This window comes from Nanorana parkeri, unplaced genomic scaffold (assembly GCF_000935625.1).
Source record: "Nanorana parkeri isolate BGI_ZX_2015 unplaced genomic scaffold, ASM93562v1 scaffold905, whole genome shotgun sequence".
Classification (NCBI taxonomy): Eukaryota; Metazoa; Chordata; class Amphibia; order Anura; family Dicroglossidae; genus Nanorana; species Nanorana parkeri.
In genome coordinates this window covers 38,465-58,565 of record NW_017307173.1, presented here as the reverse complement: position 1 = coordinate 58,565, position 20,101 = coordinate 38,465, and the positions used below count along the sequence as shown (strand labels likewise).

At 42.5% G+C, this 20,101-nt stretch overlaps 1 protein-coding gene across 2 annotated transcripts; it reads left to right on the top strand.

Moving 5' to 3' along the window:
• The first annotated feature begins 2,696 nt into the window (after nucleotides 1-2,696).
• On the top strand, nucleotides 2,697-15,133 carry CBX1 (chromobox 1). Of its 2 annotated transcripts, XM_018565970.1 has the most exons (5): nucleotides 2,697-2,863; nucleotides 5,596-5,773; nucleotides 9,756-9,764; nucleotides 11,246-11,334; nucleotides 14,750-15,133. In XM_018565970.1, exons 1-5 carry the CDS (start codon nucleotides 2,751-2,753, stop codon nucleotides 14,892-14,894), a joined length of 534 nt encoding a protein of 177 aa, XP_018421472.1. In that variant the 5' UTR covers nucleotides 2,697-2,750; the 3' UTR covers nucleotides 14,895-15,133. The 2 variants fall into 2 exon arrangements, with proteins under 2 accessions (XP_018421472.1, XP_018421470.1); XM_018565968.1 differs by lacking the exon at nucleotides 9,756-9,764 and having other exon boundaries at nucleotides 11,240-11,334.
• The last annotated feature ends 4,968 nt before the right edge of the window (nucleotides 15,134-20,101 follow it).

The following is a 20,101-nucleotide window of genomic DNA, read 5'->3' as shown; positions in this document are numbered from 1 at the left end:
CTAATAATTTTAGGACAGTGGTAAAATGCCAGGGCCTGGTTGCAGCTGCAAACACTGCAACCCTGGTAGTTCTGCCACTTACTCCAAGCTGTAGAGGGACTACAAATCCCAGCAATACGTTATACAGAATACCACCAGCTATAGAGGACTACAAATCCCAGCAATACATTATACAGCAATGCAGAATGGCAACCGGCTATAGAGGACTACACATCCCAGCAATACATTATACAGCAATGCAGAATAATAATAATATTGTTGTATAATGCATTGCTGGGATTTAGAGCCGGTGGCCATTTTGCATTGCTGGGATTTGTGGTCCTCTATAGCTGATGGTAATATAATACAAATCCCAGCAATATCATTATACAACAATGCAGAATAATATGAAGCTACATATTCTGTGCAGCTCTGGGGTGCCGGCTTGATGTCTCCAGCGGAGGATCTCAGGAGGGCTGTGCAGGATCTCTGGCCCGGATGGTCTCACGGGTGGCGTGGTTCCCCAGGAAGGAGATGTGGCGCTGTAAAAAGGCACCGCACGGTTCACAGGAAGGCTGCCAAGGTCCTGAGCCATGGGATTCTGTCTCTGAAGGCTCACTTTGTGAGTAGGCCATGCAAGCCAAGCATCGGGAGCTACCTCATTAATAGGTTTGTGGGTCCATGTAACATCATTGCGTTTTGTCAGTTTACTGTGGAAGGGCAAGCACCTCCCTGCTGCTGCTCTTGATTGGAAATGACACATAGATACTCGTGAAAATAGCCAGTATCGGTACCGGTGCATCTCTAGTCTCTAGCTCTGTCTGCAAAGGTCAAAATTTTACTAGGGATGCAGCGATATATCGGCTGCCGAAACATATCAACCGAAAATGGCACTTTTGTCATAATGCCAAAAGTGCAATTTTCTGGCCGATACAGCGGTGCATCCCTGCTTTCTCTCCTCCCTGCTGGGCACTGCTCCATGTCCCAGTGGGGAGGAGAGAAACTGTCACAGGTGGCAGAGCGCTGTGAGCGGCCGCCATCTCTCCCACACTGCTCAGCCTCCTGTCACAGATAGGCAGAGCGGTGTGTGGGCAGAGACAGCCGACTGAACTCTCCTTCACCGCTCACTCAGCCTCCTGTGACAGTTGTCGGGAAGGAGAGCGAGTACAAACACTCAGTGATCGCTGAGTGTTTGTAAATAATTGAGGACAGAGTATGTTTACTATATCCACAATTATGAATGATTGGGAAATCATCTACATCACTTCCTGTCCATTCATGATTGTGGTTAAAGTAAACATACTCTGTCCTCATGTTATTAATGAACAGGAACACTCAGTATAGACGATTCCTGTTCATTTATCTGTGTTCTCAATCTCTTTTTCTATTTTAAAAGGGAAGTATCAGAGGTCTGTTTAGACCCCCAAATATTTCCCCGAAGCCACTAAAAGTAAAGTAAAAAATAAAAAACATTTTAGGTTTTGGCCTGACTTCATTTCGGTGCACCTCCTAAATTTTACTTCCATTTTTTTCAGCAGAATCCAATTATCATATTTTCTCATGGCATTAGCTGACTCTGAGCCTTCAGTTACCGAGACTCTCTGATGTCGAGTCTTGAGTTCTTAATGGGTGGCACTACACTTGAGGAGTCACAGCTACCATTACTCCCAGACTGCAAGGGTTAACTGCTCGTTTTTGTCTAGGTTAAAAAAAAAAAACTCACCTGAGCCACGGAGCCAGCTTGTTTATTTCTTCTCTCATCCCTTCTCTGAATGACCCCTTGAAAAACTACCACGGTACCCCTCCAATATGTCTTAAAGATCACAACAGTCCATACAGCATATAGAAATATATATAAGCATCGCTGTAATATGGACGGTTAAACCGTATGATGAATTGATGTGCTAAATGTATAATAAAAGGTATCTCATGTTAAATCTCGTCTCATCCAAATGTCACCCCTTCTAATTCAGCGCCACCAATGGAACATTCAGGGGCCATGCAATGAGGACTACCTCAAAGCCATCCATCCAGAGCAGTATAGCCATACAGCTTGTATCACTAATTCATTATATTGGCAGCTCTACGATAGGCACACATATCCCCTATTAGATCACCTTAAAAGATTAATGGGAGCTGGTAATTTAGTGGTCGTGTAGAATAATCAGCAGACATTTTTGGTCAATATAGGAGACCAAAATACTCTCTCACAGAAGTTGGTTGAGGTCAGAAGCCGGTCCCACAAAGCAAGGGGGCTCTACTAAAGCAAATCCAGCAGCTGGTTGGATTTGCTCTTGTGGAGCCCACTGCCCCTGAATACTCCACTGGCAGCACTAAATTAGAAGGGGTGATATTTGGATGAGATGAGAATTTAACATCACATACCTTTTTATATTTATCATTTATTTTTATTTTTTTTACTCATTACTTCAAACTGGGAGAACTTTTGTGCATTGGCCTTTTAAAAGACAACCTAACTTTAAATGAAGTATGCCAGGAACATGGAGTTGACATTAGGAGGTGTAGTATTGTAAGATTTTAGAGATGTGATTGTAATGTTGACCAAAGCTCCAGTGACTGCTCTTCCCCTTAGATATTACAGACATTTCACCACTTACATATAGACATTTCAGATATAGTGAAATTTGATGAGGTCAGTATCTGCATCCATATGAATGTATTTTTCATAAATGCAGTGTTTTCTTTCCGTTTAGGTCCACTAAACCAGCAAACTGGCTACCGCTACGGGAAAAAAGCAAAACAAAAAAAAAATGGAAGAAGTAGTTGACGAAGAGGAAGAAGAATACGTGGTTGAAAAGGTGTTGGATCGGCGGGTTGTTAAAGGAAAAGTTGAATATCTTTTAAAGTGGAAAGGTTTTTCTGAGTAAGTACTTTTGTCTTGGAGGTTGTCAGTACCATAAGTCAGGGGTGGACAAATGATTATGGAATTCAGGAGCCTGTCTGTCCAGTCCATGAGCTAGCGGGATGTTTTTTGTTTTTTTTTGTAGGCGCCAGCTCCATTGATAACAACTAGAGAAAACCTCAAAAGTTAGGAGCGAGCTGTAATTTTTTAGGAGCATTGGCTACCTGGATCCTAAGATTTGTCCAGCCCTGCCATAACTGAATCAGTGTATGCAGTTGAGACAGGACAACAAACATGTAGAGGATGCATATATCTGCACTAAACTCTATGATAACAGTAAAGTTTAGGAAAAGTATTGTATTTTAAATAAAAATATTTGAAAACAAGCGAGGAGAATATTTTTCTTAATACAGAACTCCAGTTTTAAAAATAATAGTCCAGTTAAATAGAAAATTAGGCATTAGAAGCTGAAAGCAGAACTCCATGATGTCCAAAAATGTATCCTTGCAATGGGGGGCTACTCCCGCACTGCAAGGTTTAATAATAACCAGCAGAGTGGACCTGATCGGCAACTAGTCCCTCAACATCACCATCAGGCTCCACCTACTGTCAGCGTCTCTGGATAAGGACGCTGTCGGCTACAAAGCATACCATACATGGGTATTTAGAATGCCTAGGTGCTCCAATATGTGGATACTTTTCTGGGTTGATAGGTCAAGTAACTATTACCAACTGAGGCTCAGTGAGGCCGCCTATTAAAAGTAGTGGGCCTTACTCATTTCTATGAGGTGTGATGAGTGTGGCCATATGCTAGACCTTGTAATGTTTTGCTTGCCGAAGGACCTTTGTTGGCACCCAAGCTGCATAAATAAAAAAAATAAAAAAAACGGTGCTGACATGTAGGCAATCAAAAGTCCCCTCTCCATGCTAGCAACACTAGTGCCTTCGTCCGGTACCCAGCCCGAGCCGTCCAATCAGGAAGCCAGGCGCCATCCAATGACGCGACGCCCTGCTTTCTGATTGGCCGGGAAGCTGGCTTCATGCTCCCTCGTCATCTCATGACAAGAGAGCATGGAGCCGGCCACTCAGGAAGCAGGGCGTCGCGTCATTACACGGTGCCCGGGTTTCCTGATTGGACGGCTTCGGCTGGGTACCGGACGAAGACCGCGTTCTCGCTGGAGAGGCCCCGGGGGATGACATGCTGCACATACTAAGGTAAGAGGGGACTTTTTGTTAATCGGGAAGCCGGGTAGCGACTCTTTACACGCTGCCCGGCTAATCAGGAAGCCAGGTGGCGAGTCATTACACGCCACCTGGCTTCCTGAATGGGACTTCCGTTACTCGGTAATTGGTATCGGCGAGTACCGAAAAAACATTTATCGGTACTCGTACTCGGTACCAAAATACCGGTATCGGTGCATCCCTACTCTCTACAGTATGGTCTCCATTCACTTCAATGAACAACGCATAGTCTGTAAATAGCTTGTTATTGTAATAATGTGAACGGAGGCTGTGAAGCAAAGCAACCATTTTGCAGGAGCAGAGTTGGGAGTGGGATACTCACTCGTTTGTCCAATATTTCCAATAACCATGTACTTATTGAAGGTTTTCAGTGCTTTGATGGTGAGTCATGAGGGCACAAGTTAGATTCACAACTGTATATTTTGAGTTTTACACATAAGCTTATGACGGGGTTGGCAAATCATTTGGAATCTAGGAGAGCCAGTCTGTCCAATCCAGAGGTGTGTTCAGTTCCTTAGGAATGCGCTGAGAAGCTGTTCTGCAGCTCTTCAGTTCGCTGCAGCAGCTTCACTGAACGCTTCGGCTGCACAGTTCTAAACAAATTGGCGGAGGATTCAGTGTTAAACTCTGCCATTGTTGCAATTTCAGACAGTTTTTCCTTCACACTCGTCTACCAAAACATTAAATTGTAGGTTTCCACACTAAATTGTGATTTGCTACATCGGGGCTCAGGCACCCTTCTCTGGGTGTGCCCATAGTTACAATGGCCGCTGGAGATCTGTCCCTGCCTTCTCCTACTATGCACGTCACGCTCGGCGTTCTGCAGCCACATTCACTTCCACTGCAAGTGCTAAGTTAACAGTGCTGAGCTGACTATCTCAGCACTTACAGCGACTTAGCATCTGAACGCGCCTCAGGAACCAGAAGAATTTTTTACAAGCCAGCTCCGTTGACAGCAACTAGAGAGAACCTCAAACGTTAGGAGCCAACAGTCCTATTTCAGGAGCATTGGCAAGCTGGGTCTTGGGATTTGTCCAGCCCTGGCTTATGGTCTCTCCCTAGTACAGAAAAATGATTTAACAGTTGATGCCGCCATTTACACCCAAGTGTGAGCATAGCCTGAAGATCATGCAGGCCTTTTTTGTGTGTGCTTGTACACTAGTACCAGAACAGATTCAAATGGTTTTTGCTCCATGCATTTTTGAGTGGAAATGCCTGAGAATGCATGTAAATGTGTTTTTCAGGTGCTCCCATTAAAGTTGATGGGGCCAAAAAGCACATATCCGCCTCAAAGAAGCTTGTGTACTTTCCCGAGCTTCACATGGCAGGCGACAAGCGACACAATGCTCAAGTGTGAACCGGCCTATTGAGAATAGGATTCTTCAGTTTAAACGTTGTGCTTCAGAAATCATGCCACGAAGCACTCAGGTATGAATGGTGAAAGGTAACTGCACACATTAAATGAAATGTCTTAAGGGGATATTGGTTGTCAATTCCTCTGGTGTTTGCAGTGAAGACAACACATGGGAGCCTGAGGAGAACCTGGATTGTCCAGATCTGATTGCCGAGTTCCTGCAGTCACAGAAATCTGCACACGAGTCGGAGAGGTCGGAAGGAAAACGCAAAGCAGATTCAGACAATGAGCCTGTTGTGGGTGAAGAGAGCAAGCCCAAGAAGAAGAAAGAAGAGGTAAGATTGTTTAAACTGATTATATAGGGTTATCCCTATGTAAAGGTGCACTTTGTCTTAAAGTTTGCCCACTTACAAAGAAATGAAAGGTCTAGAATTTTTATCATAGGTGTATTTTAAATCATAGAGACAGAATATCAACCAAAATTCTAGAAAAAACACATGGTACAAATGTTATAAATTGAGTCACAGTATTTGATCCCCTACCAACCAACAAGAATTCTGGCTCCCACAGACTTGCTATGTGGTACACAGATTAGTCCTGTCAATTTAAGAAGTTATATACATAACTCGTTATGTATATAAAAGACACCAGTCCACAGAATCTTCCATTCAAACCTCACCACCATGGGCAAGACCAAAGAGCTGTCAAAGGACGTTAGTTAGTGACAAGATTGTAGAACTGCACAAGGCTGGAATGGGCTACAAGACCATCAGCAAGAAGCTTGGTGAGAAGGAAACAACTGTTAAAGCGATTATTCGCAAATGGAAGGAATACAAAATAACCATCAACCGCCCTCGGTCTGGAGCTCCATGCAAGATGGGTTAAGGATGATCATGACAAAAGTGAGGGATCAGCCCCGAACTACACGGGAGGAGCTTGTGAATGATCAGTTGGAACCACAGTCACCAAACAAACCATTGGTAACGCAATACACCGCCATGGATTGACATCCTGCAGAGCCAGCAAGGTCCCCCTCCTCAAGAAGGCACATGTACAGACCCGTTGGAAGTTTGCCAATGAACATCTAAATGATTCAGAGAAGGATTGGGAGAAAGTTCTGAGGTCAGATGAGACCAAAATTGAGCTCTTTGGAATTAACTGGACTCGCTGTGTTTGGAGGAAGAAAAATGCTGACTATGACCCTAAGAGCACCATCCCTACAGTCAAGCACGGAGGTGGAAACATTATGCTTTGGGGCTGTTTCTCTGCTAAAGGTACAGGCCGACTTTGAGGGGCCAATGGACGGGGCCATGTAAAATCTTGGATGAGAACCTCCTTCCCTCAGCCAGAACACTAAAGATGGGCCGTGGATGGGTCTTTCAGCATGGCAATGACCCAAAACATACCGCCAAGACAACAAAGCAGTGGCTCAAGAAGAACCACATTAAGGTTATGGAGTGGCCTAGCCAGTCTCCACACCTTAATCCTATAGAAAATTTATGGAGGGAGCTGAAACTTCTAGTTGCCACGCGACAGCCAAGAAACCTTAAGGATTTAGAGAAGATCTGTAAAGAAGAGTGGACCAAAATCCCTCCTGAGATGTTTGCAAACCTGGTAACCAACTACAAGAAACGTCTTACTTCTGTGCTTGCCAACAAGGGTTTCTCCACTAAGTCATGTTTTGCTTGGGGATCAAATACTTATTTTAGTCACTGAACTGCAACTCAATTTATAACATTTGTATCATGTGCTTTTCTGGATGTTTGGTTGATATTCCTCTCCTATCATTTAAGATACAACCTAGGATAAAAATTATAGACCTTTCATTTCTTTTTAAGTGGGCAAACTTACAAAATATGCAGGGGATCAAATAATTATTTTCCTTACTGTATATGTTGTTACTGCTCTTTGTGCCTGAAATTTGCCTTGATTGTGTGTGGACAAATATGAGTTTGCATTATTCAGCTATGGAGGATATATATTTTATTGTAATTAACATTGCTTATATTTACAAGTCTGGTATAAGGACACTTTTTTTTTATGAGACGAACGTAGACTGCCTTTGGTGATCCCGTTGAGGAAGTGAAATGCCTGGGATTATGCTTTGGCTTCAATACTTTGACAGGGATCAAGTTTGGAGACCAGAGACCAGAAACGCTGACTTTTCTCCCACTTTAATTTTCTGCGTTTTTGCTTTGAGCCTTTCTGTATTGAAGCCAGACACAGCAAGGCAACTCCAATAAAGATCAGATAGTCACCAGCACTCACACAATGTATCATTGATCCTATTACGTTTTATTGAATCATCGTCACCATTTGTCATACACAGCCAATGTTTCGGGGGCCACATAGGGTCTCTTCCTCAGGGTTACATAGTGACCTCATAGTGAGGAGCACCATCATCTTGCAAGGTCACAACGCTGTATGGAGTGAAGGTGACTAACGACACTACAGCAAGGCAACTAACACTTTCTGACGGGGCCAATATTGACAGACCCCATCGTTCTTTTATAACAGGTACATTTTAAAGTAACGGTTATGTAAAATCTTCCGGGGTTTGGGCTGGTAGCATATTCGAGGCCTAAAGCTGACCATATGCTTCTACAATAATTCCCATTCAGCCCTGCGGGGCTACAATTAAGATTTCTGATTCTTTTTCTTCTCATATTCTGACTTGAGTGCATGTCTCCAACTTACAATAGGTTATGAAAGGAATATGCAGGCTACCATTGCTGACCTCTTTCAGAAAATGCTAACTGCCTGGCAGTCCCTGGGTACAATATTTCATAAGTCACAGATCCAATACAAGCATGCAGCAAATGAAATCGGAGAGAAGCCAGGTTTCCCGATCTGCATACTTGCCCTGGTCACTGTTTCAGAACACACTTAAGCAAGGTGATAAGTTGTAAAGGTTTTTCAGAAAGAGATCGCCAATGGCAACCCATTATAATACTTTCATGATATACGTCATTTATATGTGCAGAAATATTATCAGTATATATTTTGTATGTATAAAAATCATAGGTTGCATTTTCTTTTCCCCATGGTCAGTTAGGTGACACTATATCTTTGCAGTGGCCAAAAGACACCAAATTATCAAAATCTCTTAAAAAAATACTCGTATAAAGAATTCAAGTAAGCAGTGTTTAAGTTTAAACCATCCGTTGAACAAAATCGGAGGATGTTTTATTGAAATAGCCATCTCTGTGTGGAAACTATATTTGGGGGTCACATGGACAAACTTCGACAGGCCCTGCAGAAAAATTCTAATCATCTGCAAATTGTTGTGGCTTCCTTTCTGCGTGAAATCATACAAAAATATAGAGCTGCAGCTAACGATTATTTTCAAAATCGATTAGTTAGCCGATTATTAAGTTCGATTAATCGGTTAATCGGATAAACTATAAAATAAAGTTTAAAAAATGGCTCCAGTGATGGGACTACTAGTTTGTATTTTGGATGTGGATGGGCAGGAAATGTGAGGCGGGGAGGAGGTGCGACGTGTGGAGCGTGGATGCGAGCGGGTCTGGCAGCGGCGAGCGTGAGGTGGGGAGGAGGTGCGGTGCACAGCGTGTGGAGCTGTGAACAGGGCCAACTGATCAGAAGCCGATTAATCGATTATTGAAAAAGTTGACAACTTTTTCAATAATCGATTATAATCGATTATGTCGATTAGTTGTTGCAGCCCTACAAAAATAGATGATTCTTTGCAGATGTGGATCTTCTCCTTGGCCTCTAGGCGAAGATTTGCACATAGAAAATACTGTATTTGCAGCAGTAATAGGGGGAGAGCCCTGTTCTTGGGATGTTGGAATTCACATACCTCTTATATGCTAGTGCAAGGGCTTTAAACCAGGAACGCAGTATAAATATTAAATGATGCCATTGAGTTAACCACTTCAGGAGGGCGGACGTATAAACATCTGGCTCCTGAAGAGGTTTTACCAAGAACACGGTTGCTGCTGCAATGGCTGTTCAGATACAAGCGATCCGGTGGCTATATAGCCACCGGATCACTTGTGCCATGCGGCGAAGTGTACTCCCCTTAGCCACCGCCCCAACCTCCTCTGCCAGCTACCCTTGGCTCCCTTGCCCCCTGTGCAGACTGGCACGGCAGGTCTCCCCGCATTGATCGGCGGGAGATCAGCAAGCTTCTAGCCGCTGATCACTGGACCTGGAAGTGATGTGTATTACATCACTTCCGGTGTCACTGTGCACATTCTCTGGGTCCTGTAGCCAGGAGAAGAAGCTGGTGAAGCAGATTGCTTACTTCATCAGCTTCTTTGTGGTCCTTAGGTGACATTAGGGAACTGACAGACCCCTGATGTCACCATAAAGAGGACCTGTCACATCATATTTGCTATTACATAGGGGGCTGGTTAGATTAAAGTAACATAAAGTGTAAACAATGCAAAAAAAAATGTTTTAACATCCTTTTTTTTTAAACGCAAACTGCGTCGGGTGCACCTACTTGCAAAAACGAAAATTGCGCCATACATGTTACATATCACTGTGAACGTCTGAGTGAGAGCACTGATTATAGGGCCATCAATCACAGTTAACACTAACCTGATGAGCAGTAAAAGCTTTTAAAGCGTCGCCTATGGTAAACTTTGAGTATTGTAGTTTTTTTGCCATTTTAAATCTTGACAAGTTTGGTATCTATTTACCTGACGTGACCCCGTCTTTTATATTTTACCAAAAATTGAGTATTATATTCTGTTTCTGTGCACTAAATTTCGTTTTAGTGTACTTTATCCTAAAAATTCTGGTTTGATAAACATTTATGCAAATAATGCGCAACTAAAAAAATTGCAACTAGCATTTTTTTTCATTCTACAGGGCCTCTGCTTTCAGAAAATATATACTTGTTTGGGTGCTTTAAGCTGTTTTCTAGCCCAAAATTCTGATTTTATCATGTGTGTGCAAATAGTAAGAAATTGCAACGGACAGCAAGTGGTTAAGCACAAAACTGGTCCTCTGGGGGGAGTGGATCAGCCAATCCGTGTCTTACAGATCTTTTGTGCTCCCTTGTTGTGCCTCTTCTCGGGTATCATAGCAGTTGAAGGAAATGTATGGTACTTCTTAGCAGCTTAGGTTATAGATAATAGGTGGCTATAAATCATTTAGATTTCATAACATGGTTTTGTTGTATTTTAATCGAACAGTAAAGCCGTCCATACACTGGTTGAGATTCGGGCAGCGATTGGCCACGTTTTTTTTTATCCACTTTTGTCGAAGAAGCCGATCTGAAAATTCTCGGCTGAACAGAAACTGCAGCCATTCAGCCCACGGGGCTGAATGAAGGAAAAGTGATGGTGTATAGCCATCAGTCAGTCAGGTCGGAGAAGTATGTCCAATCACTATCTTTTCTCCTGAATAGCTGGTGGTGATGGAAGCGCAGATCAACCTGTAAATATCAATTACATCGATTAGCAGCTAACAAACCTGCAGGCATTGACACTAATCTCTTTTTATAAATAGGACCGCCCCGGAAGGAAGGAAAAAGAATCTTTAGCGTAACAGGCAAGCATGCAAGTTTATAACTGTGACAAACCTTTCCTATTACTGTGATAGTGGCCATATGATTGGCAGCCACATAGGTTGGTCCTCATCCAAGACCTGCCTTGTGAGAGCTGAATGCATACAGTAGGGTGCTGTTTGGTTGGAGCGAAAAGGATAAAAAACATTAGGATTTATAATCCAATGTCTGCTCAACCTATATGTCCCGTATTACCTGATCTTTAACGCCCTTTTTGTTATTGTCCACTGATACAGACATGGTGTTTTACTTTTTGCAGGTAGAGAAGCCCCGTGGATTTGCTAGGGGCTTAGAGCCAGAAAGGATCATTGGAGCCACAGACTCAAGTGGAGAGTTAATGTTCCTGATGAAATGGTGAGTTGGGTCCCCATACACTATTTGGTTCTATGTTTGTAAAATAAATAATGACACAGTGTGATATGTCATGTATTAATGTTCATGTGAGATTGTATTTACAGTGGCTTGCAAAAGTATTCACCCCTTTTGGCATTTTTCATATTTTGTTGCATTACCACCTGGAATTCAAATGGATTTTTATTTTGATTACAACACAAAACAATCCAAAATGGTGAAGTGAAATCAGGAAAATAACTTGTTTTAAAAAAAAATAATAAAATCTAAAAAACAGAAAAAAACATATGTATTCACCCCCTTTGCTATGAAGCCCCTACATAAGATCTGGCGCAACCAGGAAAAAAAGCCATTGCTTACGGAAAAAAGAATAAGCAAACACGTTTGCTGTTCGTCAGAAGGCATGTAAAAATTCAACGTGGTAAAAAAAATAGTAAAATACATATTCAAAATTGACAAAACAGTAGAATAAAATAAAAAAGTGATTTAAAAAAAAAAGTCCTAGACCTTTCTGCTTCTTTTGACACTGTTGACCACCTGCTCCTCCTCAAAAAACTCCACTCGCTTGGCCTACAAGACTCTGCTCTCTCATGGTTCTCCTCCTACCTATCTAAGGGCTCCTTTAGTGCCACCTACAAATCTAACTCCTCTTCCTCTTTCTGTAGGGGTCCCACAAGGCTCTGTCCTTGGAGCCCTTCTTGTCTCTATCTACACCTCCTCCCTTGGTCAATTAATAACCTCACATGGCTTCCAATACGACCTCTATGCCGATGACACTAAAATCTATCTTTCTACTCCACAACTCTCCCCCTCAGTGTCCTCTCGTGCACTAATCTACTATCTGACATATCCGTCTGGATGTCTCAACACTTCTTAAAACTCAACCTTTCAGAAACTTGGCTCTTGATATTTCCTCCTGCCTGTGCACCTTCCCCCAACTTTTCCCTTGAGATTGATAACACAACAATCCATCCCTCCCCCATGCCAAGGTACTAGGTGTCATCCTTGACTTGGACCTCACCTTTCTTCCCCACATCCAATCATTATCCAAATCCTGCCGCCTTCACCTTTGTAACATCTCCAAAATTTGTCCCTTCCTCACCAGTGAAACCACAAAATTACTCATCCACTCCCTTTGTTATATCTCGTCTTGACTATTGCAACTCCCTCCTCATTGGCTTACCTCTACACAGGCTATCCCCTCTTCAGTCTGTCATGAATGCAGCTGCTAGACTCATCCACCTAACCAACTGCTCAGTGTCTGCACCCCCTCTGCCAATCACCCAAAGGATAACATTCTAAATACTAACAACCACTTACAAAGCAATTCGCAACTCTGCCCCACCGGTTATATCTCGAACTTTGTCTCAAAGTATCACCCTAATCGTCCCCTCCGCTCTTCCAAAGACCTCCTGCTTTCCGGCTCCCTCGCCAACTCCTCCCATGTTTGCCTCCAGGACTTCTCTAGAGTCTCTCCCATTCTTTGAAACTTCTTACCCCAACCTGTCCGACTATCTCCCACTCTGACTGCCTTTAGGCGATCCCTAAAGACTCATCTCTTCAGGGAAGCCTATTCCACCTCTTACTAACCACTAAACCATCACGTTCTCAAACAATTCATCCCCACACAGCTACCTCCTCATGTACCACTTGACCCTCCTCTTTTTAGATTGTGAGCGCTCACGGGCAAGGCCCTCCTTACCATCTTGTCTTGAATTGTGATTGTAATGTCTTCCTTATATTGTAAAGCGCTGAGTAAACTGTTGGCGCTATATAATCCTGTATAATAATAATTGGAAAAAAAGTTTTATACCCTAAATTCACGCAAAGCATTACTGCAAGATTTTCTGTATATCCAGATAAATTGAACGAAAATCTGATACATTTAGGTGAATCCTGATTCATTTCATATTCCTCTGATTATATGCTTTAGGGGTTGTATACACCCTCTTTGGATCCCTAGTATTAAAGCATAACCTTTCTATTCAACTCCTCTTTGGCCTTCCTTTATGGTAAATCAGGGATGTTTTGTGGGGTTCTGGCAACAATGTGGAAATCCAATTTTATTAAGTTTTTAATAACATCTATGTCGAGCTTTTATTGCTGTCTGTAGACCCATTTTGAATGTATTGCTTCTCTTTCTTGCCATGTTTAAAAATAAAAACTTTAAAAAAAAATATTAATCGTTATTAAAATAAACTGAAAAATGCAATAAAAAAATGGCTGAGGGCAAAGAAGGAGTTAATTAGGGCTGCCTAGGGGAAACAAAAGGTGCTAAATTGGAACAATTAATAAACTTTTATTTTGGGGTTGCTTTAACATCATATGCAGATAGAGGCCTCACCCCTTTGCTCTGCAGATGAATGAAACCGTAAATACAAAAGTGATGATTTTTCACCTTTTTAAGTTCCATTAGTGAAATAAATGAACTTTTGCACGATATTCTAATTATTCGAGTTTCACCTGTACATGTATCTCTAGGTCATATCTGAATAGTGTTTGAGACCCCATTCACACTGAGCGGTTTGTCGCACGATTTCCGCTCCAAAATCGTGCATATTTCTGTGCAATGTTGCTCAATGTAGCTTGTCCAATGCATTTCAATGGAGCTGTTCACATCTTACAGCTCAATGTCGCCTGTAGCTCGTCGCTCAAGCTTGTAGCTCAAACATGACCTATTTTTCGGCAGATGTCGCCCGATTTGGCCCCAATAGACTGCATGGTGTTGCGCATTACCGGCGATATTGCACGACCTTGTCACGCTACAGAAGGGTCACTTTTGCATAGCAATATGGAAGGAAAGAATGATGTCACATCAAGACTGCTGTTGATTGGTTACAGCCCAATGTAGCAGAGACGAAGTTGCACTACGCAGCAAAATGTGCACTGTCGCTCAATATCGCGCAATGTAGCTCAATGCCGCTCATCACGAAAAGAAGCGCGCGATTCTCCATGTCGCTCAGTGTGAATGGGGTCTTAAAGTACTGTCTCCAAAGTGGCTGCTGGCTTTCATTTTGACAGGTGGTAAATGCTACAGGTGAAAAGGACATTGTACTTCAATAATTTTTTTTATGGGGGGGGGTATTCGTATTATGCCCAATGTCCACAGCTGATTACGTACTCCCAACAGCTAATTTTCTTTAAGATTTCCTTCACCTTGCACAGCTTATTTATTCAGCTTTATTGGCTTGGTAATTATGACAGCTGTTTGACCTGAGGGAAACTCTGAAAACATGAGCTGTTGGGGTTACTCGAGGACTAGTTGAGTTGAGTTGAGAAATGCTGCCTTGAAAGATTACATTCCGCGCTTATCATCCTCTTATCTATATAATTGTTATTGTACAAGTTTGTATTCCACACTAATCCTACTTGCTCTTGATATAAATTCCTCTCTCCACCTCTGGCTTGTTTACTACAGGAAGAGCTCAGATGAAGCCGATCTTGTCCCAGCAAAGGAAGCTAATGTGAAGTGTCCCCAAGTGGTGATCTCGTTCTACGAGGAGCGGCTCACGTGGCATTCTTACCCATCAGAGGATGATGACAAAAAGGAAGACAAAAGCTAAATGCCACATACAGCTATTACTACAACTGATGGACCGAGGGGTCGTTCATCAGCCTGGGGAGGGGGACGTGAGGATGTCTGCAGGATTCAGTATTTCTTGCATAGCTGAAGGTGTTTCATGAGTGTAGCCCAGGAAACAATGCACCCTGGACATTTCTTCTCCGCTTCCCTTCTAGTGTTACAAACTCTGCATTTTTTACTGAGTAGCATGTTTTGTTTGGCTGTTAGTGATGTTTGTTTTTAAAAAAAAAAAACAGTTCTGAGATCTTAGTGGGTGGGAGGATAAAATGTCCCTTTTTGTATTTTAATCATTTATTAAAAGAGAACTATAGCCAAACCTTTATTTTGGCTTCAGGTCTCATTTGGTTAATAGGAGAACATTTACTGTCTGTTCCTCCAGTGAGCGCTGGAGGAATAGAGAGAGGGAAGGTAAAATCCCTGCGTGGAGCGGTGGCTGAGAGTCACCGCTCACTGCAGGGAGAAGCCGCAAACTGAGCAATCAGCGGTTTGTGATTACTCAGTTGAGCGATAGAGCCGGTGTATGACAGCTGCAGTGTCACATGTCAGCTCAAACTATTGGGAAGAGTACATTTTACTTTTCCAGTAGTTCTCCTTTAAGAAATATACGGTTTCCAAAAAGTGGATCCTTTTTAATCGATATCAGTGGTTCTTACGCTGTCCAGCAATTATGTGGTCTTTTAAACACGACTGAGCCCTTACAAAGCTAGCCTGCCACTGGGTAAATGGAGGAGGGGCTCTTGTACTGTAATATACTGAAACCTGGAGGCTGGCATTGTTGGCCCCCTAAAATAGCTGTCTCTGGCTTTAAATATTTTTGAGTCGCTAACCAAGCACAAGTATTCCAATCAAGAAAATAGGAGTGAGGTCAACTCTTAATCTGCATACTCCTTTTCGGTAAGTGACTTAGAAAGTACTTGGGCCACTAGACCATCATAGCCAGCGAACTAGCGTTTTTACTTTTTAAGGATAGGTTAATTATGATAGCCTCCATGATTCCTCATTATAGTGTTCCTATAAACCAGGATGTCGCTAATCCCTAGCCAAAGGGGTACTTTTATGTGCCTGGCATAGGGATTTTTTTTTATATCTCTTGAATCTTTCCAAACGGGAGCCCTGACGGTTGTGGTCTCAATGCGGGCTACTTGGGGGATCCTGTAAAGAATAATTGTATAAACCTGTTTCTTTCGTTTTTTTTTTTTTTCGTTTTTTTTTTTTCCAAGCATTTGTTTTAGGATTCTGTGAGGACTTTTATTAAAATGTAAATCAAAACACATTTTGTCGGTCATTGTCCTAATAAAACGTTTAGATTTATAAAATATTGTCATTTTGTTTTTTCTTTCCTTCAACCCTTTGCTCAAAAAAAAATATTTTTTAGAAATTAGTGGAAGTACTCCTGTGTCAAAATAAAGTGTCACAAAATGTCATATTAAATATAGCTGTTTTTCATGGGCTCCAGAGAATCTAAATAAACGGCAAGTCCAAGGAGCTTTGGGGAAAAAACATTCCTGGATCAAGAAGCATGTCTAAGAGTTGCGAGATTAAAAAAAAAAATTAAAAAAGGTGCTAATTACCCAACATGCAGCATAAAACTGATTACGTTAAAAAAATGGAGCCTAATAGAGCAGCGGTTGCCAACCGGTGGTCCGCGAGAACAATTTAGTGGTCCCCGGGCCCCTCTGATGCCGTGCAGGCTGGGCCGTCATTGAGCAGCGGCTGTCACAAGGAATGCGCGGCTCTCATTACAGTGCGGGCTCTGCAGGAGGCGGGGCATCTCGCCAGTACCTGGACTGAGCAGGCTGCATGACATAGAAAAAGTGGGGAGAAGCCAGGTAATAGTGGCTCAGTGTGGGGGAAGGGGTGGTTGGGGGCAGTACTAAAGCTAGGAGGGGGCATGATTCGATAGGGGTGAAACAATTAATATTATAACTGCTGCGGGCGACACCGCTCCCTCCCTCCCTCCACCAGCACTACCACTCCTGCAGGCACACCCGCACCTATATATGTATGTGGATATATTCTCATATTTCTTGTTTCCTCATATATAAATATATTCTCATGTGTGTGTAGATAGATAGATATAGATACACACACACACATATTAAAATATATTTATATATGAGGAAACAAAGAATATGTATATATATATATATTATTACTGACGTGGAAGAATCACACATCAAAAATGTCAAAAGTGTGTCAGTCATTTACGAACAGAAACTAAAAACAAGCTCAGTCATGAAGGGGTTAAAAATACAAAAATTAAAAATAAAGCCAATAAAAATATATTATATAATAGTATGTTGCAGCTTATCATTTAGGTGTGGTGGCTGCATTTTTTTTTCTTTTAAGGTTTTTTTTTTTCCCCTCCCTATTTTATACCTGGTGATCCTGCCAGTAGCACACTTCCTGTCCTAAGGCGATGATCGCTAAGTTGCGTTATCTGTGGAGGAGCAGCATTGTTCGTCTATGACAGGAAGTGTTTTAGGACTACAAAACACCTTCATAACAGAGATGTTGTATAGTCCGCAGAGAGAGCACATGAATGTATTTCTGGCTGGGTCAACAGGTATTTTTTACCCATTCACTTATTGAACATTTTTTTTTTTCAAAAACATTTTATTGTGTTGACAATTCAAGGAATGTTTACAACATGTTTTGCATGGCATCATCAACAGTTTTCCATTTTTCTTTTTTCCAACAACTTCGCATATACATAATCTTGCTGGATCTATTGAACATTGCATATCCTATCCTAAGGTACATTTTGTAGTGCGACCCCGCGGTAGGGTTTATACTGCGTGGTATATCCATCATTGTATTTAATAGAGGAGTGTTCTAGGGTGGCACGGGCAAGAGCAAGTGGCCCATCTTGGCGCCCACTCGCTCTCCCTCCCCCCTTTTCTTTGCTATACTGTCTTCCCCTCCATCCTTCTCTATATCTTAGGGTGCTTTCCCCTAAGAAACATCTACCGCTTGGTCGCCACCTAACTTATCCAAGGAGACAATGAGACAGTCAACTAGTCTCTATTTGAACATTTTACCTAGATTCATTGTTATCATCATAAACTCACCGACTTCCTCAGCTTCTCCTCTCCCTGGGCGCCCCATATGTTCCTCTGGCATCCTCTCCACTTGATCACTCCATTCCAGCAGATCACCACTCGAATATTTTCCATACATTTTTACTCGTACTGAGCCTGCCCATTCCCTCTGTGTTGTTTAGACATGCATATATTTTCTTAATGGGGTAGTATTTAGATTGTATTACCAGGTCTAGAGAGTTTGTTTTAAGAAAAAATTGTGGTGTGCGTGTTTCACTCTTCCAATAATGGGTGAGTTGAGAGTAAAATAAAAAATGACTTCTGGGAATTTGGAATCTTTCGCATATGATTGGAAAAGTTACCGGCTGAAATGAGTCTGGATCAAATACCTGTGTCATTGATGATAGACCTTTCGAGTCCCACTCTTTATAGGCTGCGTAGTTTTGTCCAGGTAGGAATTGGGGATTGCCTCTCAAAGGGAGATATTTAGATATGTATGGGTGAGAGTTAAGTTGTAGTCTAGAAGCCCTCCATGCCGCCACTGTGTCCCTTATTATGATGCTACGCTTCAGTATTGTAGGTAATCTAGAGTTTCTGGTATGAAGGAGAGCTGTGAGAGACCATGGGGCAACCCAAGCTTGCTCCAGAGATAAGTTGGAGTACTGAGATAAGCCAGTTATCCAGTCAATTGAGTGTCGGAGTAGACAAGCCAGGTTGTATGTTCTAATATCTGGCATGCCTAGTCCGCCATCATCTTTGTGTAGCTTTAATTGTCGGAGGGGTATGCGAGATCTCCTGGATTTCCATAGAAATTTATTGTAGGTCGCTTCTATTAGCTTGACGTCTTTATGTTTTATCAGTACAGGGATAGTTTGCATTGGGTATAATAATTTCGGGAAACTAACCATTTTTATCAGATGAGCTCTGCCAAAGAGCGAGAGGGGCAGTGAGGACCATCTATTAAGTTCTGCCAATATCTTATTCAGTAGGGGGGTGTAATTAAGATTATATATAGTAGAGGGGCGCTTACCTATTTTTATACCCAAGTATGTGATGCTTTCCTTTGCTATGCGAAATCCTCCCCTGCATTTCTCTGGCATAGTCGGGCGATTTAAAAGTAATATCTCGCTCTTGTCTATGTTTATTTTATAGCCCGAGATGTCTCCAAAGCTTCTCAATGAAGTTTGTAGAGTTGGGATATCTTTCTCCACCTCAGAGGTAAAGAAAAGCAAGTCATCCGCAAAGAGCGCCGACCTCAACTCTTGATCTCCAATTTTTATGCCATGGATAGTGTCCGTCTGTATGATCCATTGTGATAAGGGTTCCACCGCTAGATTAAAAAGTAATGGAGACAGCGGGCAGCCTTGGCGTGTTCCTTTACCCAGGGGAATAGATGGGGTTAGAAAACCTGTAGTATGCACCCTAGCCGTCGGGGTCTCGTACATTGCACCAAGGAGAGATACGAACTTGCCCCTGAAACCCAGCCGCTCCAATACCGCAAATAGCCATGGATGTTTGACGTTGTCAAAAGCCTTTTCGGTATCAATGGTGATGATCGTATTGCCCGGAGACGGATGGGCTGTGGATTGCTCCAGGGCCAGTAGGACTTTGCGGATGTTAGCTACTGCCGCTCTCCCCTTGCTGAATCCGACCTGGGTAGGGTGTACAATATTTGGCATTATTCCTGCAAGGCAGTCCGCCAAGATCTTGGACAAGATCTTAGCGTCCACGTTAATTAACGATATGGGTCTATAAGAGCCTGGTTGTTGCAGATCCTTTCCTGGTTTAGGTATCGCTTTTATATAGGCCTCATTCCCCGTGGGTAAGTATTTACCGTCCGACCATAGCTGGGAGTATAGCTCCCCCATGGCAGGGAGGAGATCTAGCTTAAGGAATTTAAAGAATTCCGCTGTGTATCCGTCCGGTCCTGGCGATTTGCCCCCCGCTAGGTTAGAGATGGTGGAGGCGATTTCCTCCTGGTTAATTGGGGCATTTAGCTTATCCAATTGAAGGTCTGTGATTTGAGGGAGTTTAATTGAATCCAAGTATTTCAGAGCTTCAGGTGACAGGTGTTGGTCATCCCTGTATAGAGAGCGGTAGTACTCTCCCAGTAATAGGTTAATTTTTTCTGGATGTGTAATCTGTT